Source organism: Ictalurus punctatus, chromosome 17 (assembly GCF_001660625.3).
Source record: "Ictalurus punctatus breed USDA103 chromosome 17, Coco_2.0, whole genome shotgun sequence".
NCBI classification, from domain to species: Eukaryota; Metazoa; Chordata; class Actinopteri; order Siluriformes; family Ictaluridae; genus Ictalurus; species Ictalurus punctatus.
This window is the reverse complement of record NC_030432.2, coordinates 10527630-10554439: the sequence shown is the minus strand read 5'-3', so window position 1 is coordinate 10554439 and position 26810 is coordinate 10527630. Positions and strand designations below refer to the sequence as shown.

At 37.8% G+C, this 26810-nt stretch overlaps 1 protein-coding gene across 4 annotated transcripts in view; it reads right to left on the bottom strand.

Annotated features, from left to right (window-relative positions):
- Window positions 1-26531, bottom strand: part of sez6b (seizure related 6 homolog b) — a 192797-nt gene extending 166266 nt beyond the window's left edge. For 2 of the 4 annotated variants that reach the window (XM_053687355.1, XM_053687356.1), the window contains exon 1: window positions 26049-26531. In XM_053687355.1, the coding sequence (XP_053543330.1) occupies window positions 26049-26124 (76 nt within the window). In that variant the 5' untranslated portion in view covers window positions 26125-26531. The remainder of the gene's footprint in view (window positions 1-26048) is intronic. The other 2 variants (XM_017490176.3, XM_017490173.3) reach the window with 1 other exon arrangement.
- Window positions 26532-26810: the final 279 nt, after the last annotated feature.

Below are 26810 nucleotides of genomic sequence, written 5' to 3'. Positions count from 1 at the left end.
AATCAATAAAGTTGAATTTATTTCACAAGCTTACATTCTGCTCATTTATGTTCACATTCAACCATCGTGTATTTTCTAACAGCGGAGCTATACAAAACAAACCCCCACAATCTAAATTTAATGTGTGGTTGCAATATAAAAATTCTAATTTATTGAATTAATTAAATATTTAAAGTTGTACACATTATTTTGATGAGTGGTGTTGACATAATAATGTTGATAATTACATCAACTTAATATTGTGTGTAATTTCTGCGTTAATTGATTTAAAACAAAATTTACGTTGTAGTACATTTACATTTATTCATTTAACAGAGTGTTAGAGGACCTGTAGACTGAACAAATACTAAGTACATTACAATGTGATTATCATTTCACTTACAATTAAATTCTACTAAAGCAATGAATTTGGGGCATGTTCTCAGTTGCGATATGACCGATAGTGGACTCGTGTATAGGCTACACCGGCTAATACATTTGATGGACTATTTTGCACTAGTACACGTAGCTAATGCTAGTCATATTTAGCAGTGTCATTTGAATATCCACTCTTTAGTTTACCGTAGCAGTGGAAAAGAAGGAAAAAGTTTCATTTGACAAATCTGTTCATCTAGAGAGGGCTTTTCATTTGTGCTATAGGAAAGATAAGCATGATTACATTTCTGCTTATTCATGTAAACCTCAACTACATTGTGTATTTTCTAACAGCGGAGCTATACAAAACAAACCCCCACAATCTAAATTTAATGTGGGGTTGCAAGATAAAAATTCTAATTTATTGAATTAATTAAATATTTAAAGTTGTACACATTATTTTGATGAGTTGTGTTGACATAATAATGTTGATAATTACATCAACTTAATATTGTGTGTAATTTCTGCGTTAATTGATTTAAAACAAAATTTACGTTGTAGTACATTTACATTTATTCATTTAACAGAGTGTTAGAGGACCTGTAGACTGAACAAATACTAAGGACATTACAATGTGATTATCATTTCACTTACCATTAAATTCTACTAAAGCAATGAATTTGGGGCATGTTCTCAGTTGCGATATGACCGATAGTGGACTCGTGTATAGGCTACACCGGCTAATACATTTGATGGACTATTTTGCACTAGTACACGTAGCTAATGCTAGTCATATTTAGCAGTGTCATTTGAATATCCACTCTTTAGTTTACCGTAGCAGTGGATTAGAAGGAAAAAGTTTCATTTGACAAACTGTTCATCTAGAGAGGGCTTTTCATTTGTGCTATAGGAAAGATAAGCATGATTACATTTCTGCTTATTCATGTAAACCTCAACTACATTGTGTAATCTAATTTCATGTATTGATACATTTTTTATTTTATTTTTTAAAATCTTTTGTCATTCGCACACGTAGCCTTCTAGCTCCACAGCCTTTGGACTGTGGATAGTTCTATGAGAGATAAAAGTAGTAGACACAGAGTGTTTATTTTTTGTCTATATTGCTCATTTCATTCAGTGCTTTAACGTCTATAAATCCTGCAGAGATGTTACGTATGAGATTTGTAATGTAAATCACGCTGGATTTTATTTACTATTGTTATAAAACTTAAAGGCAGTCATTTTTCCTGGTTTAAAAGACTGCATTCTACTGCAGACAATCTAAATGGAGAAACATAATTTTAAAAATGATTGTCAACTTAACAACTTGTGCTCATAATTATGGTAATTTAGTACATAACACTTAAATTCCTTTTAAATAATGTGAAAATAAAGTGCGTTTGTGTGCGTCATATTTTTGTTTGGATGTGGGATACACATGGCCGTACCAGGTATGGTCACGATTTGGATGTGAACCAGATTTAACAAAACTATATATATTCTTATGACCTACCACAGAGAGCTTCATATTCTATGTGAAGAGGAAAAACATGAGTATGCAACTTTTGTCTGTGTGTGTGTGTGTGTGTGTGTGGGGGGGGGGGGGGGTTGGGGGGAACAAATGGTCGTACCAGGTATGGTCACGATTTGGATGTGAACCAGATTTAACAAAACTATATATATTCTTATGACCTACCACAGAGAGCTTCATATTCTATGTGAAGAGGAAAAACATGAGTATGCAACTTTTGTCTGTGGGTGGGGGGGGGGGGGGGGGGGGGGACGACACATGGTCGTACCAGGTATGGTCACGATTTGGATGTGAACCAGATTTAACAAAACTATATATATTTTTATGTCCTACCACAGAGAGTTTCATATTCTATGTGAAAAGATGTACCAGGTGTGCGCAACGTGTGGGGCGGAAAAACACACATGGCAGCACCATATATGGTCACGAATGGATGTGATCCAGATTTAACATAACTATTCATATTTTTATGATCATGACCTTTGATCTAGATATAGAGAGTTAGAATGTGTATCTTTTTGACCTTTGACCTATACCTGTCAAAACTAGGGTTACAATATATACAAACTATCTTCTCTCTCTAACGCTGACACTCATACTGAAATTGAAGCAGTGCTATTACACGAAGAAGCACTACAATCTCATCATAGTAAACTAAGACTTTCGAGATCCAGCTCTCAGAGGCACTATAACATTCATCAGTTCAAAAATACAGTTAAACAGAACATATTATTTGCACAGCCTTGCAAATGTTTTACTCCCTTCCAGTGGGATTGCTGCCTGGAAACAGAGAACCCAAGATCTATTAAATAGCAGAATACTCAAGATGATGCCTGATTAAGGCACTAAAATCGAACCTAGACCACAGTTTCCGCATGGTATTTCTTCTTTTGTTCTTTAGCTTCAGTTGGAACCAGTTAATATAAATAGTGTCAGCAAACCAGAATAAACACAGCAAGGTATTTGTCCTCAACTTCATTTTCTGAGGACATAAAAAAGAAAGAAATATGAAAAATACTTTATTATGTTAACACCTTTATTACAACTATAGTATGCACTGGTGGATACTTTGTAGAAGACATTAAAAGTACTGGACCACAGGGTGCCTTTTTTTAAATAAGGGTACTTTTTAAAAATAATAATAATAATAAGGACAACCTCTTGCAATCTTCTCTACTGCTATTTTATCTCTCTTTCTGTAAAACCCTTACACCAATTGATTAAAATGGTTCAGTGGTGGCTATGATCTATTTATGATACTGCATATGTTATAACATTTGGACAAGATAATGAATTAGACTTTATGAGACCAAAGAACAAAATGGTTGTATTTATGTACAGCGAAAGTGCTTACAAAAGAGACTCATTCCCTTCTATAGCCATTCATTAGCATGGACAATGATTGCGCATGGGATTGCCCTTCAGTATGGGCCATTCAGAACACCATACCTACGACATACTGCTTTCATCAGGAGATATGGGTTGTTGTTTTTTTATAAATAAATACATACATAACCTCTGCAAGGAATAGCATGAGTTATATTACAATAGTATATTCCACATGGAAGGTCAAGGTGGTATAGATAACAGGACATAGAAACCACATCTCACAGCAACTAATATTCTATTCATACAGAAAAACATATAAAAGTGAGAGCTGAGAAACATAAGTCACAGAATGAGCATATCAATTGTTCTCTGCCAAACGTGAAAAACTGTATTCAGAGCTGTCAAACAGAAACATTCATTCTATTATGCGTTTCCACTGGCAAATGTCTGATAGCAGATTTAACAAATAGCATAGGAAGAGTTTGTTTCTGAACCATGTTAAACCCCAGAGTCTCATTTTGTGTGTTTAACAGTGGAACTGAAAGCTCATGGATCATGAAATACAACCGTCCACTTTATTAGAAATACCTGAACACCTGCTCATTCATGCAATTATCCGATTAGCCTATTATGTGGCACCAGCACAAATGCATAAAATCATGCAGATACAGGTCAAGAGCTTCAGTTAATGTTCACATTATATATCAGAATGGGAAAAATGTGATCTCAGTGACTGGGACTGAGGCATGGTTGTTGGTGCCAAACAGGCTGGTTTGAGTATTTCAAAAATCCCATGGGATTTACATGCACAACAGTTTATGCAGAATGATACGAAAAACAGAAAAACATCCAGTGAGCAGTAGTTCAATAGGCAGAAACACCTCACTGATAGAAGAGGTCATAGGAGAATGCTCAGACTGGTTCGAGCACACAGGAAATCCATAGTAACTCAAAATAACCACTCTTTACAACCACAGTAATAAGAAAAGCAACAAAAAATACACATGACGAACATTGAGGTGGACGATCTATAACAGCATAAAACCACATCAGGTTCCACTCCAAGAACACGAATCTGAGGCTGGGCACAGACTCACCAAAACTGAGCAGGTGAAGATTGGAAAAAGACCATTTTTTATTTGTTCGTTTGTTCTTTGTTTTTTTGGTTTGTTGGGGTTTTTTATGAGCAGGTGTAAAGGTTTTCATTTTAAAGTGGCCGGTGAGTGAATATGTGCTCATTATGGCTGATTGCATTATAAACATCAAGGGGTTTAAAAATTTTGTTCTGGTACATCTGTTCCCTATTCAGTTGGAATTAATGTTCTGTGCAAAACACACAAACATTAACATAAACATTACATTAAAACCTTTTTAATCTACAAAAAAATTCACAACATTTTTTTAAATCATTGGGATTATGTATAATTGTTATTAATCATTGTTTCAAAACACATAATAATGTATTATCATACAGATAATCTGTACATTTTATACATTTATATTGTTTAATATTCTGTAGTTAATGTACATAATGTAATTTTTTCCCAGTATTTAATGTAAGATGTTTTATTATTTTTATTTTATGTCTTATTTCACAGTTACATTGTTGAAATTCCAGTAGCTACTATTGAACCATGAGATTATGTCAATTGTTTCTGATAGATAAATCACATTTTGTCTAAATATTCCTTAGTATCTGAAAAAAAAAGTGTTAGCAATATATTTCAATACATTTATTTTCAGCATGCCTGTGCTTAAATAAATTTTTTTTAAAAACAAACAAAAAAAACAATATAAACTTGTGTAATATTATTTTTAATACTTGAATAATAAATACTACAGGTCTTAAATTTAAAAAAAAATTAACAAAATTTCTAAAGTTGTATATACTGTGTTTTGAACTGAAACTGTTCACATTACTGGTCTGTCTGAAAGACAGCAAATAAGAGCAGTGGACTGGAGTGTCATAAAGACTACAGACATACAAATAAAAATGTAATCTTTGTCTCATAGTCATTCCCTCAGCACTGAACTCAGCATACCAATATGCACTACATCGAAAACAAGGTCAAACACACATCAGAATTAAGGCTTATACGCTGTAAAATGTTCTAGTGTGGGTCTAGTGGATTGTTCCAGAATTTCCCCCCATGCTCAGCAGTAATGGTGTGCTCTGAGAGGGGTCAGCAGGGTGAAGTGACGTGTGAGAGGCGTGAGGGGAGTTCGCTGGACTTTAGGTCATTAAAAGCAGCGAGGCCAGGGCAGAGGACAGACCTCCGCTAATACCAGCCCTAAATTGTCTCCTGCTCCAGAAGCCCTCCCATCAAGGCTGGAGAGAGAGGGGTGATGAGGTCAAGAGAAGGAGGAATGGAGGAGTTAAGCTGAGTAGGAGAAAAACAAGTGGGGGGAAAATGAGAGAATCAGGGTCAGATATGGCTGTGTATGGACACGAATGCTAAAACCATTTTGCCAGCGTCTCACATAAAGCTACATTCCGAAGGACAAAGTTTGGACTGTACAAAGTCACCAGAATGCTTAAAAAATGTGTATGTGTTTTTATTAATAGTTCAAGAAAGGACAAATTATTTAATTCTCTCACACTACACCAAATTCTAACACGTAGAAACCAAAGTACTGAGTGTATTGAATATAATAATAAGTTAAAGATATGACCAAGAAAATATATTTGTGGCACAACACAGCATACAGAGATGCACTGCATTTAAAGTGAATTTAACACAATTCAACATCATTGGACATGGAGGCATTCCTCTCTGAAACTGTCTCTCACCATGATATACGGACATCCTCAAATAAACCCTTAATAACAACATAACTTGACATAAACATAATTAACATTTATAGTAGCTTATTTCCTATTTTTTCCGAACTGATTTAAGTCCCCATGAAATCAAAATTGAAGTTTTGTGGCTTTTATTGTGAATATGTTAGCTATAAGCTAGTGCACATTTAGAAGATATATGCATTCAAAATTTACCGTCTATCTCTATCACCAATACTGATCAACAATTTTGATGACATCATTCTGCACTTCAGCTTCTCATCAGATTTTCTGTCCAATCGATTGCTCTCTAGAACCTGAAGTGTCCTGCATCCATCATTATAAAAATCACCTTGCCATAAAAGATATTGGCTATTTTAAAAGGATTAGGAGCCACTCTATATGTCCCGACCTGACTTCCTGTTTCAGTGGAAATTACGTCAACACATTGAATAACACTTCACGGTCATGGGAACTTTAAGAATCAACTGTCATAAAGATAACATTAACATATGTCGATGTCATTTTGGTATCTAATGACAGTGTCACATGATGATGATGATGATGATGATGATGATGATGATGATGATGATTCTCTGGCCCTAAATTAGAGTGAGGTTGGTTTTAACATTTGACATGACACATCATGATTATGTGACTCCGCCATAACACAACCTTATGCAAAAGATCTGTCACCTGACTGTCATATACAGTAAGTACTCTGCAAAATTTTAGGCACATGCAAAGAAATGCTGTAGAGCAAAGACGCCTTCAAAATAATGAAATGAAATGTTGCAGCCTTCATTGTGTTTTTTGTCTGAAAAGTGGTCTCTTACATAAAATACTGCTTTCTTTAATGACATACAAAAAATTTTGTGTAACATTTCATTTTGCGCTAGAAAACAAGTGTTTGGGAATCTAAAATGTTTTTGTACTGACTTGATAATGTAGAAGTCACAAAATAAAAAAATCTATAACAAAGTTTGTACTAAAAAATAGGATGCCTAAAACTTTTGCACAGTACTCTATGTCATTCAAAAAACCATTCACAAAAGCAGTCTTTATGGCAACTGAAGCCTGTTTGAATATGCAATAAAAAAAAATATCCATGGTAATAGACACACAAAATTCTGTTCAACCTTGTTTCAACACTTAATTTCACTTTGTTCCTCACAGGTCAAAATGAATCTCTGGAATCTGCTCATGATACTTGACAACAATGTGAAAAGAAAATCAGGTAACATCATTTCATAGTCAAAAATGATAAGATGCTTATAACCATGTAAAAGTCTATTCATTTACATGTTTACGTAGCTTCATGTCAGCTGTAATGAGTGGCTTATTCATGTGCCATGTAGCACTATGAATCCTACCCTTCGGTAAACTGTTTGCTCTAAGAGGTTCGGATTGAACGTTTTTCAACAAGAAAACAGTCTGTGTGATAGACAGGATCGGCGTTGGATCTAAAGTTTTAAATCCTAGAGTGCAGACAGAGGAAGTGAAGCTCTTAGACATCTTTTCATTTACTCCAACTGTCAAGACCACAGTCCTGAGTCATACTGAGGAGATTTGTACTTCCTGAGCGTGGAGAAAGCTCCTAGAGATAGAGAGATAGTTCAGAGGCTGCTCAGGCCAGCGTTGTATCTTGCACGCACACTCCTCAGCCTCCTACACAAAAACACATTGTCAGGACTGTGAAGGTAGCTCACACTTCATAGCCTTCTTAAAGTTCCCTTGTAAACACTCATACGCTTAAATAAAACATTTTCTCACTTTGTTTCTATGTGGCTTTTTTCTATGGCAACTCCGAAGTATCTCACACAACTCTGCTAAACAAACACTTGCCATGTATCAGTATAATGTTGAAATGGACTAGTAAGAATGTGAGATGTGAGAAGCGTAGGAGGCTGTTAATTAAGTGTGAATGAGTGAGGTAGACTCCTCAGTATCTCTGAAATATGCCAAGGAAAAAACGCATATGTCCGTCTTTCTGAACAATAGAACGGGAAAGAAAACAGATACAGACATTAGTGTTCAGCAAGTGTTAACCTTTCTTTCTCTCAGTGATGGTCAGCTGTTGCTGTTCTAAATAAGGCATCAAACACAACGGAGAGGTCTGTTATAGGAAAATACCAGCTTGAAGTTAATTATCACCTTGAAGTTAATCACAACCTGAAGTGTATTATTCCTCTTATATAATGCGATTTGCCAATAATCCCAATTTATTTTAAACGTTTTTTATTAGTCTTATGTGGAGGCTTGTTCGTGTGAACAAACTGTTACTACAGAAATGATAACATATTAGAAAAAGCACATTGGGAAACTACCATTTAGAGCCATACTGTGGGGGAGGTGGGGTGGAATAATAATAATAATAATAAATTTTATTTGTATAGCACCTTTCTTACATAAAATGCAGCTCAGAGTGCTTCACATAGTAAAAGATAAAAACAAAACAATTAACAAATCAAGAACAATCAAAAACAACAATGAAAATAAAAGTGTAAGATTTGGATATTATAATAATAATAATAATAATAATAATAATACATTGTCAATAACATCTAAAAGGCAAAATATATTAATCAAACGCTAACTTAAAATTATATGTCTTCAAATGCTTTTTAAAAATGTGAATATTTGTTAATTGTCTAATTTCAGTAGGTAAAATGTTCTAGGTTTTTGGGGCATAATGGCTAAAATCTGCTTCTCCTGATCTCTTAAGGGTTACATTACAATATATCAGAAACTCAGCATCGGAAGACTTCAAACTACAAATTGGAACATATTTTGATAAACAAACAGAAAGATATGAAGGTGCTAAATCATTCAGTACTAATCAACACCATCTGACATGATCAGATACAAGAATTCAACAGCACTGTGGTATAATTTTAAACATTGTACCGATCACTGTCTTAACTTCAGCAGAAAGTCTGTCAAACTGAAATATTCCCTCATTAATTTTTTTTCAATTTCTGTTGACCTTCCTTTAAGAAGCCACGGTCTCTTTTTTTTTTTTGAATGATTGCTAGTGGCCTTTCACTAATTGATTACAATCTGCCCACTCAAGGAAGGCCAGGTGGCAATTTCCTGTGTGCAGAAGTTCAAGAGCAAGTCTCATTACAGCCATTCACCAATTTCATCATCACTATTTCCCCTCAAACTATACTGCTTGAAAAATGACATAGTGCACCTAAAAATATACTGTGCACTCATATAATTGAATAGTACTGATGGTACTCAACCAGAATCGTCTTTTTTTACTGCCGCAACATGGATTTGCTACTCTTAGTACACGCAACGGTAACAGACATTCTGGTTGACTACCTACTATATGTTGGAAATATGTAGCACACATCAAATTGAAGTTTCACCTTATTTAAAACATACACCGTAGTATAGTATTAGTATAGTACAGCGTGAATTGGTGTCATGCACAATAAGGGCTACAGTGCAAGCTTTTTTTCTGGCTTGACTGTCCTCTATGCTTACAGTGCAAGGCTTCAAAGAAAGCAGTACTTTGTCACAGCATGTCAGAGCCATATCAACCTGCAGTTCTCGCCTTGTGTCCCACTGATACTAAGCAGGTTGAGCATGGCTAGTACCTGGATGGGAGACCTCCTGGGGAAAACTAAGGCTGCTGCTGGAAGTGGTATTAGTGAGGCCTGCAGGGGGTGCTCTCCCTGTGGGCTGTGTGGAGCCTAATGGCCCAGTATAGGGAGGGATACACTATACTGTAAAAATTCTTTTGGGTGAGATGTTAAACCTCTTGACACTCTGTGGTCATTTCTTATCTATCATGGCCCCCCAATAATCTCCATCCCTGAATTGGCTACATCACTCTCTCCTCTCCACTAATAGCGGATGTTTGGTGGACGTTCTGGTGCAATATGGCTGCCGTCGCACCATCCAGGTGGATGCTACACACTGGTGGTGGTTGAGATTTCCCCCATTTCGATGTAAAGTGCTTTGAGTGTCTAGAAAAGCGCTATATAAATGTAACTGTAGATGAGCCTTTTTTTACATTATCTAAGGTTCTATTCAGTGCTGCAGGTTTTGGAATGATGGTCGTGCACTTCAAAGGCTAAGGTCACCTCATTTCCCTATCTCCATTCTCTTCCACTCAAAGCACTAGCAAAAGAAAAACGCTCACAAATGAGGTCCTTTTTTTCTATCAAGGGATCCTTTCAGCAATACTGTAAGTGACCGAGAATCCTTTGTTTCATCCTCCCAGGTTTACAAGGACACGGCTTATAAGGAGAAACTCTATACAGGTGAGTACAAAGGGGAATTACATAATTTATTTAAGCATTCCTCATTCTAGTGCTCAGCTTTGTCAATGCCGTGGCACAGACCGACTCAGAGAACTCTGAGACAGTCAGAGAGAAACAAAACCAGAAGAAAGAGAACCCGGTATGAAACATTAAAACAGCAGTGAATCAGTCCTGCAAATGCAGATAGAGATGTGCAAGCCTATTCTCTGGCTAGTTTTTTTTTTCTATTTATTTATTCAGAGTCTCTTTCCTTTCAGATACATGAAAATCACAAAATGTTAAGACAAGTCCTTCACAATTCATCAAAGCTGAATTCATGAAGCTGATCCTTCACTGATCCCTGGGTGTGTGTGAGTGTGTGAGAGTGTGTGTGTGTGTGTGAGAGAGAGAGAGAGAGAGAGAGAGAGAGAGAGAGAGAGAGAGAGAGTGCATGTATGTGAGAACTCCTTCCAATTAATTCTGAAATCCAGCAGAGAGTAGACAACACTGCTCTATTCCACTTCTGCTGCATGCCAGCTGGACCAGAGGGCTTTATCCAGATTTATCCAGGCTCAAAACCAACAACTGTCCCAAATACAATTTATGGATAATTAATTGGAGTTCTTTCTTGGGACTATATGAAGGAATGATAATCAGTACCAATAATTTTGGCAGCAGCCATCCAACATCTGTCCTATAGTGGTTGTAATGGTAATGGTATGTTCATGGCATTTATGTCTGTTATATGATGATCTTGTGATCAGTAGCCCAAATTGTTAAGCACAAAGCCATCACTACCCTCAATAAAGTGAGCCTTCCATGCACTTTAAGATTAACAACAAGAGCTCTGTACGAATAAAATGTCTTTCACATCTGTTTGATTGCTTGATTAACATTTAACATTTACTGTTAATGGTTAAATGACTTATCATAGCCTGTGTTATTAGTAGACCATCACTTGAGCTGCTGATTAACTAATAAGAAGGGCTTCCTAAGATGTCACTATACATTGCTCTGTCAATTTCCTGCCTCAGCTCTCCTGTAGCTATACCTTTTTTGGTTAAAAATAAATATAATTAAAGGAGCAATACTCGATTTTTTTTCTTACTAATAATAGGAAAATGTATAGAATGTGATAAAAATGATTTAAGCAGGTTTAAGCATGAGGTTTAAGTAATGACCTCAGGAGAAAAATATTATATGTCTGAAAAAAACTCCTTTGGAAAACACTCTTACGCTCCAGAAAGTATGTTTATGTGTACATGGCCATCCTGTCAGTCATTTTATAGCCACTCCTTCACATCCTTTCACTCTACATCCTGCTAACATATTTATACTGCAGCGTACTGTAGCACTCATAAGAGCTTATTATAAAGAAGTTTTTGGTTAATGCGTATGATAAACATTATTGTTAAGGTACTTTGTTCGATGTTTTCCAATTGCAGTAAGAAAATTGTTGTACTGCAACAGCAGCAGAAATGGATGTGTTGTAGTTTTTTGGGCAATTATATTCACATACATGCAATTTGTCACATGTATTCATCAAATCCTGCTGGTGCGGGTATATGCAAGTCACATGCGCATACGCACACACACACTTACACACGCACACATACACTTACACACACACACGAACACGTGAAACATTCACTTCTCACTATTCATTGGAGGGGACACAATCTTCGGATAGCACAGTTTCTGGTTAGTCGTTGATTGAGGGGTCACAAAAATGCATTCAAGGCACCATACCACATTAAATTTCACCAAAGTCTTGACCACTATAGTACAATGACCAGGTCTTCCAAAGAAAAAAGTCCCAAGTCTTCAAGGACCATCCTCTGTGCTTTCCACTTGAGAGAGCATAAGCCATACAGCAGCACTCACTTCTGTCTGCAGATGTTTAACTGACTGAGAGGATTGTGTGCTGCACTGCAGTAGATTGGGCTTAGCCAGGGTCACAGTGCAGAAATGGCTGCTGGTTTACGACAGACACATTGTTTAATGGAAGTTTCTCTATGGCAGGCTGGGAGGGACAGGCGAAGGTGGCCAATTTCCCCATGGGCTGAACTGCTGAGCCTCTGCACTTCCTAAGCACTTAAGACTCTAAAACTTTTAGCCTACAGACCTGATCACACACCATGTAAAAACACCCCAATATTGAACAACCTCAAATCTGTCTCTCAGAACAGCATTGCAAGAGTTCCACTCTGGCAAACTGAATTGTATTCAAACTGATATGCAAAAAGCGATGTCCAACTGTAATAGGATGAAATAAAGATTCTGTCAAGTATGAATGGCTCTCTTGCATCGCGAATCATGAAGCAGGACTCTCATCATGCATGAAATATCCTGCTCACATCATTAATGGTAATAGGACAGCAAGGAACCAATCTCATTCAAAGCCATAATGTGGAAGAGAGATGGAACAAGCTACATATAATGTGATGTATGGCTTCCCACAAAGCTGAAGGTATCTCACAGTTAAGTACAAAAGGACTACAGCAACATCGATTGTTTTTAGCACTACTTGAAACATTTTATCCATGGAGCAATCAAGCAAAATCACAATGGGTTTGGCTGGTGGGTTACACTTTAAAATAATAGTACATGAATAATCATGCACTAATACCTGAATTAATACTTACTTAAATATGAACTATGGAAATTGGATGGAGAATGATGCAAAACACGTACTAATGTACTTCAGGTGGTCGTTATGCACACATGAATTCATAAGACTCATGTCGTAGCTCCTCATTATTTCATGATTAGTAAAAGCCTTAACCGAACATTAGTTCATATGTAAGTACGTATAATTCAGGTATTAGTGCTTGATCATTCATGTACTGTTATTTGTAAAGTGTTACCGGCTGGTGTAACATATAGTTCTATGTTCATTCTGGTTATATACAATATGCAATACACCTGAATATGTGTACTATGAATAATTTTATCATGAATATGGAGGTGGAGAGTCATCTTTGTTAAAAAAGATTCACTGTTACTCTGAATATTGCTGTATTAGCCCATACACGTAGATCTGAAAAAAAAAGAATGAGATGTATAACACTTAAATTTGCTTTTATTTATATTAGCATTGATCACTTTTAAGACCATTATTTCCTTGTTAACCGCATGCAGCAAAAAAAAAATGGAAATTTGAAACAAAACTGCACTTTAACACTTCAGAACAAGAGTACTGAAGCACTCATTATGTGTGCACAGTAATGTGAGTCACTGTCTGCATGTACAGGATGCTGATAAGAGGGCATATGAGATTTGTCAACTACGCTGCAAGAACATGAGTGGAACATGAATGGGGTAATGGACTTTTTGTCACACGGTTATTTCCACTGGAAATAAATATAGCACTTCAGAATCTGAATATATCTTTTCGAAAGAGACTAATTATAGACAGCATAAAGTAACCCGACGCTTAAACATGCACTGACAGTACATAAAACCCTGCCTATCACTCACACGACACAACACACACACACACATTTTTTTTTTACACTTTTATTTTTTTAAGTTTTTGTAACTAACAATAATAATAATAATAATAATAATAATAATAATAATAACAACATGTTTCCTTGCATAGGCCCACCAAACATCCCCATGAGGTCCAAAGTGTCAGATGTTCCATTGTGGACATAAACACACACACACACACACACACACACACACACACACACACACACACACACACACACACACACACTGACACATTGCAGCCAGAACTGATCAATACAATTACACTGACAAATACAGAACACACACAGATGACCTCTGACTCTTTTCATTTCTGCAAGGGCAAAGGTCAAAAACAATCCTGGGTTTCATTACTTACGGATCCCTTTACATTTAAAAAGGGGCGACGCAGGAATCAGTCTATTACAGAAAGCTGGAAGCACACGGCTGCTCTGATTTATTTTTTTAATAGATTGAGTATCAGTGGCCTCCACTGACACTACTGATACTACCGGGTGCGGAAGAACTGTACATTCACAGCATGAACGAGCAGATGAAAAATCTGCAGCAATTATGTGATGCAGTCACGTCAACATGGACCAGAACCTCAAAGCAATGCTTTGTTACTTGGTACAGAAATATTTTCAAATTAGGCTGCAGAGATACTTGGTATTGTTGGAAGAAGAAAGCAAGTGAAAATTTATGCAAAGATTTTGAAGACTGTTCATTAAATGCATTTTGTGTTAAAACAATTTTAAAAAATGTGTTTACAGTTCCACACAGAGAGGCTATTTACTGTTCAAAGATATAAAAAAGTGAACCTGACAGTGATTAGTACTTGTTAGCAGTTTTTTTTTTTCTATAAATGTAATGACTCCTAAAAATAGGAACCCCATAGAAATCATACTGTAGTGGGTAATCAATAACAATTCAATAGGATTGTGAGAAAGCATAATGTAGTACAATCTCTAATTGAAATCCCATGTTGAATAGCAATAACACATCCATACACATCTGGGACTGTTTGGAGGACTAAGCATCAGAAGCATCAAAAGAAAAGAATCCCTTCTTACAGAGTAATTACTGGCACCACATAGCTATGATGCATTTGATTATGCAACTGGATTTCAAACACTAGTAAGAAAGCTTGGTGTGCATCTGCTCCCTGTAGGTGGACAGTGTCTGGCAACCCTTCAAACTTCAAGTCATTACATGAGTGATCAAAGTGCTGAGCAGCTGGCCTCTAACACAAAGAGAAGTGAACAGCGTGGGCTGACAAAGCTAATCAATGTGACTGCTCCACACTGCTTCATTAAAAGCCTATAAGGAAGAGCACAGGGTGTACTGCGCAGCCTGATCAACACACTCAACACACTCTTTTTGCAAAATTTCAATTGCAATTTCACCAATTCAAGTTGTTTTCTGCGAAGAAAAAAAAAAGTTCCATCGCCAATTTTATGAAAAAAGCTGCAGAATAATCAAGCATTTTTGGCTGCAACAATCACATATGACTCTGCGAAATGCTGTAAGGACTGCTAACTAGATATACACATAGCTAATGTTCACAGTAGTATTAGATATAGGGAATGTTCATGGAATTTATATGCTGTGTTTATCTTGTGAAGCAGGAGTGCAGCTTCAAAAGCACTTTAACAGGCGCCATCTCCGTAAAAGGTAAACATGCACAATTATCACAATTCCACTCTTTAAAATTGGCCTAATACAGGATTCTCTCCAATGCACCATTCAGTGAAAATTTCCAAAGAAAAATATACAGTTATTGATATGGTGAAGCTTTCTCTACAGAGACTTTTATTTAAAATGTATGTAAGGAGTCTCCAGAGCCAGCACTTTTTAACCGTCAGTATGTTTTCTGCAAGGGCAGAGGAGTTGGTACCACTTTACAATAATAGTACATGATTAATCATGTGCTAATTACTTACATATGAACTAATGATGAGTTAAGGCATGCACTAATCACAAACTAATGAAGCGCTAACCTTAACTATGACGTGAGTCTTATGAATTTATGCGTGAATAACGACTACCTTAAGTACATGTTAGTACGTAAGTAAGTAAGTAAACTAAATCAAACATGCTCTAGAAGAAGGAATATAAATGAAATGTGCATAATTTCTAATTAATAATTTCTATTATTAGTGCGTCTTTCTACAGTCGATAAGGAGGATCAATGTAAATAATAAAGTAGTCCAGCGCCAAGAATTCGTAGTAGTCACGTCATTTCTTTTGTGATTAGTACATGCCTTGAATTAATCATTAGTTCGTATTTAAGTAAGCATTAATTCAGGGAACAGTGCATGATTGTTATAGTTTAGTGTTACAGAAGAGTTTGTATATTATGGTTTGTCAGAGACATGACAAGCTGTGCTTTTTTTCTTTGTTTGTTTGTTTGTTTGTTTGTTTGCCTCGATAACTTCAAGAAAGACAAAAAAGAGAGACTCCTAAGGGAACTGTTGTAAGTGATAACAGGAACGAGCTTGCCTCATGGACGTTCTACTACTCTATATGTAACTACAAATGGTTAAAAAAAAATTGTGTTGTTCCTTAATAAATAAAAAATTCTAGTCACTGTGGGCGGCTGTGGCTCAGGCGGTAGAGCGGGTTGTCCACTAATCGTAGGAATGGTGGTTCGATTCCCGGCCCACGTGACTCCACGTGCCGAAGTGTCCTTGGGCAAGACACCAAACCCCAAGTTGCTCCCGATGGCAAGTTAGCGCCTTGCATGGCAGCTCTGCTACCGTTGGTGTGTGAGTATGTGTGAATGAGACACAGTGTAAAGCTTTTTTTATATATAAAAGAGCTATATAAGTGCAGACCATTTACCACTGTCAAATCACTGTGGTATAAAATAAATAACATATTAAGCAAGATAACTTAGGAAGCAACTATAAGGTGGCAACGTATCACACCACCCTGGTGTGGATTATTTTTCTGTAATAACGCAAAGTGTGTTATTCTGTACATGATATTAGTTCCAGCAATACATCACAGGTTTATATTAATGCGCTCATTATGATACAATTTCGTTTCTGTAGTAAAAGCGCATTTGCACCGATTTGTACGATGGAAGCACCATGTCATTTAAGACTAATAAAACATTTTTAAAAATATGTTCTTTAACAGAGAAGAAATGTATAATTGTTTATAAGGTGAAGGTTTCTCTAAGGCAAGGTTTATTTAACATTAGGGAAAAAGTCTCAGGTGTCAGCACTTTGTAACAGTAAGTTTTCTGGCATGGGAAAGTCTTCAAGACAGAGGAGTTTGTACTTTCCAATTTCTCAGTCACATGTGTTTCTTTTTGGGTTTTTACTTGGAATCATCTTCTAACCTCAATGGGGAAAAAAGGGAGAGGCTTTGTGAGGGAACAATTGTTTATAGCTGCTCTAACATAAGTGATAACAGGAACTAACATATTTTGGCCAGATCTTCCAGAACATTAAATCTAACTATTAATAGTTAATGTTTAATAGTAAATTCTAAATTGTAATTGTTGCCAAATTGCTGTGGTGTAAGAGGAATAAAACCCTTCAGGACATGGTGTCATAGGAAAATAATCAACATCAGAGGGGTAACAATGCGAACACCACCCGCCATTTTTACTGTAACATCACAATGTTATAGAATAGAAATGTTCATATTTACAGTTTTATTACTACGTATGATTCAGTACCTTGTAATAATATGCTAGAAAGCTCTGTCTGTGAAATGGTACTTACAGTATTGGTAATGTAACTGATCATTAGTTTCATGTACATCTGTGGTTACAACTGTTTTCATTTCAGAAGAATGCACTTCTATCCGCTGTGTCTCAGTGAGAAAAGCAGCCTACGGAAGCCCCAAAAACAGCTCTGCTGCAGGTGGTCAGACAGTGCAAGCTCATTTTAAGCTCCACATCTGCTCTTTCATAGACCTCTGCCTGCATAGTTCATGCGTCCATAGTAAGAGGCAATTAACCACCACTGAGTCAACTCCAACTGGAGAAAAGCGTTGCTATACTGAATGAAATCTGCTATTTACTGCTCAAAGACGTAACGCTTCCTGTAATCATCTTTTTCCAAGGACATGTAATTGGCTGGTGAAGTACAATAGCTGGTATTATAAAAGAAATAATATTCGACGAGCCAGAACATTTTAGCGATTCAATACTGTAGCTTACGTCAGTGCAAAACAGCTACGATCTTCCGTAGAGTGTTCATTACTCCAGCCGTCTCACCTTGTCGTTGATCTATTTTTGAATAAAGGTAATAGCTTTATTGTGATTAATGCCGAAAACTTATAGGCACATTTGTCTTATTTTACTGCTCTGGGTTTTCTGGTTCATCTATTTGCTGTTGAGCGCGGCATGCCATCCCCCTTGACAACTGTGTAAAGGTAAATAACGAGCAGGTCGACTCTTGCTGAAGGTACCTCATGCCAGAACCCCGGATTTGCATTATTCATCTTTATTACAGTGCTGTCTGTGGCGCATAGGGAACTGACAACACCCGCCTCGCACTCACACGCTTGGTTCATTAGCAACAGCTCCGGCAAAGCCACAGCTCACCTTTAAGCAAATCGTTTACAGCTCCAATGTCACTGTGGGCCTCATAAAGGCAGCGTTCATCTGCATGAAGATGTAAGTCTTATAGTGCCCCTAATAATATGCATGGCATCTTTTAAAAGTATGAAGATTGTACTCCGCAGCTCTGCTGAATATTGAATATGCTTATCCTAAGCCTGGAATATCAAAACCAAATAAATGGCATGGGAATTCCATATGCAGCAAAACATAACGAATGTTTTTATGAAAGTAATATGTGCTTAGATGAATAACTCTGACAGCTTTGTGTGCCAGGTAGGAGAGCCCAAGAGAATTCATACGTGAGAGAGGACTGAATAATCATAATAGCTCAACATGCATGATATGTTGTTCCCTAGAGCAGCTGTTCCCAACCCTGGACCTGTATTAGCACTGCCCGGCATATTCTGCTGTGTTTTTTCTCACTCCAAAACATCTGATCAAAGTAATTATCCAATTAGTAAGCCATTCTTAGGTCAGTGTGGATATGTTAGCACAAGGGAAGCACTCAAATGTGCAGGGCGGGGGTACTCAAGCACCAGTGTGGTTAATTACTGCCCCGGATTTACAATGTTGCCACCGTTGACAGTTCTGTGGCTTGAAAGCACAAAGGCCCAACTAGATTTCAATATCAAACCATTAACAATGAAAAATTATTTGGTTCAAACATACATTTATTATATTACCAATATAAGACTTGTTCTATTCTGAAAAATAGGAAACACTCAGATTATTCAGATTATTACATTATATTTTATCCTTGCATGCCACCAGTATTCTGGCGAAATAAATCTGCAGTTACCTCTGAAGAAAATGCATTGTTCATCGAACGAGGATCTGTTTCTGTAAACCAAACATGTTCCTGAGGTGATTACCCACTGCCTCGCTTAGTGCTGAGCCGTATCGGGCTTTTGCTTGAGATGAAGCAGCTTCTAGATGGAAGCTGGCATTCCAAACAGCGAGAAGAAAGAATGTGCTGTCTGATGCTTAATCACTGCAGAAAACCCAGGACTCTGAATACCCTACACACGCCAGGCCTAATTAGCCAGGTGTATACAACCTGCCAGTCCAAGAGAGGCAAGGGGCAGTTGATCCGCTGCACTAATGTTTGCTCTTCTCTGGCTGCCCGATCAATACAGAGCCATGCCTAGCAGATGTGCAACACACCAGGTCTTCTGCTGAGATGCAGACCGAGGAGCAGGTTGATAAAGTGATAGCAGTGTCTCAAAGGTCATTAAAAGCAGCACAATGCCACTGCCTGCAATTTCCATAATGGTTTACAGTTTAATAGTTACAGCTTCTTCTACTTTGATTTCCCTTCCTCACAACAGACTCTGCTGTAACCCCTGTGTGGAGAGCTCATTGGTGTCAAAATGATTGGTCACGAGTGAGAGGAGGGTGAAGTGGAGGCGTTCAGTGCATTATGTCTCCAAGATATCATACCCAGTGAAGCGAGGCACAGGGTCCTCCATCCTTTCATTCTTTATGGATGACAGTAAGACCTGAACTCTATGCAAAAGGCCTTCAGTATTTATGAGTAGTATGGATTACTGGCCCAAGCCAAAAGGAGATAGCCAGAAGAATCGCGTGGTGGGGAGCAGCTGCTATCAAGGGAGATTGCCTCATTGATTTGTGATAAATACCTCCAACCACACTCTTTTCATTTTCCATCAATGCCACCTCTTCTCCATACAAGTGGGCTGAAAACTTGTATTGTATTATAAAGCCTCATGAGTCAGAGGGCTAATAGGACGCCAATAACACCAACCTCTGCGCATGCGCCATCCACGTCAGCATGCTCACTGAGGTGAAACTGAATTGGCACAAAGAGCAGACACAGCAACCTGGCTGTAATCAGCACCACCATGGTTATAAGAACAGACATCATTGCTCAGGCCCAGCTGGATCAAGATGACCATGTGACCATCTGTCAGTTCAATAAGGCTATAACCGTGTGGCATAATCAGAAATGCCAAATAAAGTGTGGTGCTTGTCAGAGCACATAAGCTTAAAGAGCACAGGCTCTCCGGATGTTTACTGCTTCGGATAGACTGTTGAATGAGTAAGGAGATTATAAGCATACTGAATGGTAAAATTTTTGTGACAAGCACGGACACAACAGGAGGGAAATAACATGGTGATTGACGGCCTCTAGGATAAAAAAGCATCCATGACTGCACAACTGGATCCGGTTAAAGTTACTACAAAATGTGGAGGAGTGCAGCCACAAGCTCTTTGGCACCCTGGCAGCACCTGGGAAACGCCCGAGTGTCATTTTCATCTTGGGGCTGTGACAATAACACTCATTTCCAAATAAGCCAGTTGGAAAAGAGGCTGTTCAAAACAATTAGTAGGGTATACATGCTCTGAATAGTCCTTGATTAGCTTGCGGCAATACAGAAAAAGACATGCATTTTCAATCACTGCAAATTATATGATAAGATTTTGTGATCACAGAGATATATTAGAAAAGATTGCCCCCATGCTTTACCATGGCTAAACTTAATCGCCGTACCTGTACTCACTTACCCACCTACATTATAGGTGTACTTTGGGGGTAAACAAGCAAAGCATGTCTGTTTCTGTCTTTTCACTGAAGGACCCCCACTCACAAGATATTATTTGTATGGTGAATCATTCTCAGCTGACAATGTGCATAGCAACAGATGGGTCACAGATAGTAATTATAAATCTTAAAGGTCACCAATATGGTAGTATTATTTATAAGGTATGGTGTACCTTATAAATGGTCCAATGAATGCAGCTACAAATAAACCAGCAAATCCTTGTATTTTTTCCCCCCAGTGCTGACTGCATGACATCAACAAGAGCAAATAGCTTTTCCTCTGCAGCAGACAGTCAGACAAAAAGGATAGAGGGACAAAAAATGGAGTGAGTGTGTCATCTTTCACGTGGCCTCTCTGGTGAAGAGTATTATTTGGATCTAGATTCAATTAAAAGCCATTATATATGCCCAAAGAGAATACAAACTTGATGTCTAGGGTAAACGCATTCTATAAGATATAGAATATCTTCAAATATCTTCATACAGAACATACAATATGTACTTATCACAAAATAAAATTGAATTGACAAATTGAATGGAGATTATAAATTCTCATTAACTTTGTAATACTAGTGCTTTTGGTTGGCTTGTAAAGTCTTAAATCTTCACAAGCTAAACAACTATGAACTAAGATGACTTTCTTAACAACCGGTTCAATCAAACACACCCATTACCACAGTTAAATCATATTTAAAAAATGGATCAATAGTAAATAAGGTATTAAACAGGATGGGGTATGTTGTTAAAGGAAAACAATAGGGTGAACTGATGCCGCAAAGCAGAGCTTCTGTCACAACCCTTAAAGCTGATTATTTTCCATTAAGAGCACATCACATGATGTTTCATTCATTTATACCACAACAATTTGCCACCTCTAATCGTTTTATTTATTAATGATTATCACACCATACTTTTATCCATTTATAGTTACTTTAATGTTGTGGAACATGTGGGAAGTTAGTTCCTGTGATCATTACCGCTATAACAGCAATAAACAGTTGTTCATAAAAACATACATGAAAATGTGTCAGAAAATAGCTTTACCTCTGATTGTTACATAGTGCTGACACTGGAGACTCCTTTCAAAAACGCTGAAATAAAATGCTCATTAAACCACATCAGTGATTACACGTTTTTTAATCGATTTATGTGGAAGGTCCATCATATAAGAATCTGTGTGCATTGCTGCTATAGAAATGATCATGTATTAGAATGATGGCTTAGTGGTTTTCACATGTGCCTCGCACCTCAATGGCTGGGTGTAGGAATCCCACCTCCACCCTGTTTGCATGCTCACATCTTCTCCCCTGCTTCGGTTTCCTCCGCATACTCCAGTTTCCTCCCCCAGGCGAGAAGACGTGTTGTCTAAATTTTCCATAGTGTGTAAGTGTGTGTGCGATTGTGCCCTTCAATGGTTTGCGCCCTGAGTCCCGTGGGACAGGCTCCAGGCTCCCCCACGACCTTGTGTAGGATAAGCGGTACAACAAATGAATAAATGAATAAATTAATGTATTAGAACAAGAACATTAATTTAAAAAAAAAACCTGATTAAAGAAACCTGTGGTTTGCCTTGAAGCCAGCACTACTGTCAGAGCTGCTGTTCTAGAAAATGAATCAACAGATTCCAGAATTCAACAGTGCTATGTTATAACCATTATACTGTGCTACACGTGTGATTTAGAGGATTGAGGATTTTAAGGATTGAGGTTGCAGATTTATAGAAGGGAAAGAGGGGTCACATAAAGTAACCTTGCACCCTGACCCATGATTTCTACCACATTTCATTATAATCTTCATTTTATCTGTGTCTGTGTGCGTGCGTAGGTGCCTGTCTGTGTGTGTCCGTGTGTTCTTGTCTGTGTGTGCGTGCGTGCGTGCGTGCGTGTGTGTGTGTGTGTACAGCCACATGAGACTATAACATCCTAAATAATTGGAAGAAAATACAGGCTGTGGCATAACCAGGTCAAGTACAGATATGCAGGCTAGACCTAAAAAATGTTTAAAAATAAATAAATAAATAAAAAAGTACAGAGGAGCTTTAAAAGTGTGCTGTATAATTAGATCCAGCGTATCATCAAGGTTTTATCAACTCACAGCCAAAATCTATTTAAAACGCAATAAAATGTTCAATCAGGCAAACAAAACGTGTCTAGCTCACCTTGCCCCTGTGAATCCGTGCACCCTTTTTTTCTTCTTAATGTGGTCTCCTGATATCTGGCAGAGTACTTGATCATTGAGACATCTTCAGAGATTATCCACAAGGGAACTCTGAATGGATTTGAATGCATTTAAGACATTATCATCCACAGTATCCAGGCAAAAATGGGGAAGGACGTCTAGTACAGTATAATGGAGCTGAAAGTCCCCTTTAATGAAAATGCGTGATTAATGTTAATATGCCCAACAGAGAAGACCAAAATAGAGATGACTTCTATTTATTTCTTAAAGCTCTATTTGTAGAGATACACTGTGTTTGCGGTCCACTAATGGCAGGTATTATTATCTATTGGTATCACCCTTTTTATCCATATTTAAATTGGTACCCTATTCATATGAAAGAAGGTATGTTTGCACCATCATAACATACATGTAAATATACAGGACAGTAAAGGATTGAAAATGGTCCAAGTGTAAGGTCATGAAGTACAGTGCCTCACTTATTAATCTCAGCTTTAATCAAGGGTATGACTCGCAGGCTCTTAGCATACTGTAAAGTCCATTATGTCAGGGTGTATTGTAGGGTGGAAAGGGGCAGCTGCTCCACACTTTGAGTGTGGCATAACCTCTTGCATCAAAGGAGACAAGGGCATTGATGAACTGGTGGTGGAATGCAGAAACTGACAGGCAGGGCAGCCCAGAGAGTTGATAGAGGTTGATGTGACCAGGGCACCACCTGGTGCTGGGGCTAATAGCTTAACCTCTGCAGGGCTGCTCTCAATAGGAACGGTCCGCATCAGAGGCAGGATCTGCCCAGCACCAGCGGGGAGCGATGTGTCAACCTCCTCTGACACTCCCATAATCACAGCAAAACCCTGAGGAGAGTACGACTGGAACTGCTGTGGATTTACTCACTTCCAGAAGAGACAAGAGCCTCTGATAGTCAGGTACTCAGTGTATGTTACATACTCCATACTCCAAAACTGTGTCACTTCTTGCACCATATGTACATTGGATCCTAGAAAATCCTCCTTTTGACCTTTCCCTGTTGTTTTAGATATTCTGTGATGTTATCCCCAGTGTCATCCTTATGTGTTAGGTGTTACCTGCTTTTAGATGCCTCTCACTGTTAGGTAAGGATTTATGGTGCATTAGTTGGAGTGCTTTTCAAGGTACTATGGAGAGTGCCTGCGCACCACAATGAAGGTGACTGATCAGTGGGAAATATTATAGATTAGTTATCCAGCTACTTTTGCTTCACTTCACACATATGCCAGTGTCAGAACTGATCATGTCTAGGCAACCTTAAGCCGTACGTTGTAAGTCCTAAGGTTGCTCTGTGCAAGTTTACTTAGCCCAAGTGAACAAGCTATATCCCTTAACAAAAAGAAAACCTTCCCAAAGAAATGTCTCTTATGAATCATAATTATAATTAAAAGAAAAATATACAAACTTTTATCATAACTTATGATAAAGGTTGATGTATTTTTCTTTTAAACATAATTGCATGCAATTTTTTGCTAATTATGAAAGATTCTGTAGAATGCGCATATATTCAATATACACAGGAATGAGTAGACAGTATGCATTTTCGAAGCAGAAACATTTTTCTTTCCTCCAAGTCTATGTGTAAATTATTATTGTTACATTCACAATAAAACATCATTCAGAATGAGAACTATTGTGTTAAATACTGGATAGTTATGGCTCCACAAATCTTGTGCATTCGATTACTTTATACAGGGTGTCCCAAAAGTCTCCATACATAGGGGTAATTAACTTTTTTTTTGTAAAATGCCTGCCTGTTTTCATACTTAGTGTATATTAAGAAAGCCTTTGACAAAAGAAGAACATATTGAAATCATTCTCATGGCTGGATCAGGAAGCTGTCGCAGTGTTGCTATGGACTTTACCAGGAAATAATGACAAGTACATCACACACGACATTGTTGCCAAACTTATTAACAAATACAATAAGATTGGAAGTGTTGCAGATCAACCGAGAAGTGGACGTCCACGAACATCCAATGACGAAGGCACAACCGACATGGTGCTGGCAGACTGTACACAGTTCGGACACTCTGAATAATGAAATAATCTACGCAAAATGAGGTGTCCTAAATGGTACACACTGGCTCTATATAACAAAGAAACCAAGGAGAAATAGGTACAGAGATGCAAGAAATATACACACATATATATATATATATATATATATATATATATATATATATATATATATATATATATGTATATATATATAAGCATAATCGCTAAATATATATATATTATAATTTCAGTGTGCTTGTGTGTATATATGCACACAAATATTTTAAATATGTATAATGATTTCAATACAGTCACTTAAATATTTCTGTTCAATACCATCACTACTGAGATCAGAACGATCCATAGGCTGAAACGTAATAAAATGTGATTAAGGTCAAGCTAGTGGCCTGATTTATCTTACATCCTCGATATGGAAACCAAAAGTTCTGCCAAATGCCAAAGTTCTGTTGAATCTGAGTCTCCTCACATCAACATTTCCACGAAAAAGATGCTGGCAAAAACTTTTGGGACCAGAACACAGCAGTATTCACAAGAACCTGTTACAACTACCACTTATAGGCTATGAAGATACAGTACAGCAAACATGATAAACATCAACTCAGCACTATTAAGAAACCATAACGACATGACTATGAAAAGCTACAGCCTGTAGGGCTGTTTATGTGGCTGTGGGTGTCATAATCCTCTCTCCTGATCCTTTCTTTATCATATATATATATATATATATATATATATATATATATATATATATATATATATATATATATATATATATATATATATATATATATAGATGCTGAGTGTGTTAATACCCACTCGTTCTGTCCTGGCATGTCATTGTAAACCATCACTATCACACTGAAACCGTTCATCTGCTCCTCCGGTCCTGACAGGACAGATATCAGGTAACACCTGCGCTCCTGAATGATGGGATTTTTTTTTTGTCTTACCTTTCCCCGGTGCGATCATCACTATCGTGATCAAGAAGAGCATCTTCGATCTGTAAAACGCTGCCGCTGGCTTCATGCTTTGGTCTCCTTTTATGCCGGAGTGATGATGCGTCCTCGTGTTAAAACACTTTGCTCAAATAAACAGGCGCTGCTCTCTCTTCCAATAAACACACACACGCGCGCGCGCGCGCGCGCCCGCCCACACACACACACACACACACACACACACGCTCGCAGTGGGACCTCCGATCTCTCCGCCTGAGCTCGAATCTGCTCGGATCTCTTAACTATAATAAAAGTAGAAGGAGCGGGGAATGGTTGAACGTGTGCGCGCGCTAAGCCGCTCTGGTCGCTTTGAGGCTGAGCGCCGCCTCCGTTTGGGCTCCTAGCGTTAGACAGCGGAACGGCTTCAGCTGCGCGCGCTAACTTCGTACCGTACATAATCTAATAGTGCCCTCGTTTACGCGCCTCCAGTACTGCGCATACTGCACGCGCTCAGCTCTGAAGTCCGTCACTGCGTTCAAAACCATATCGAAGTAGCCTGTGTATACATTAGTAAAGCTACAAACCCTACTGTAAGGGACTACGCGTACCACACAGACTGTCTTTGAGAGAAACCTGGACATTTGATAATATGATTTGGCGTACTGTGCGACTTGAGAGACTGGAATTTTCCCATCATGTTTACAATATTATGCTGTGCAATTTCAGAGCTGGCAACTGCGCGTGCGTTAGTTTTAAACCAAGCTGCGCGTGGTTTAG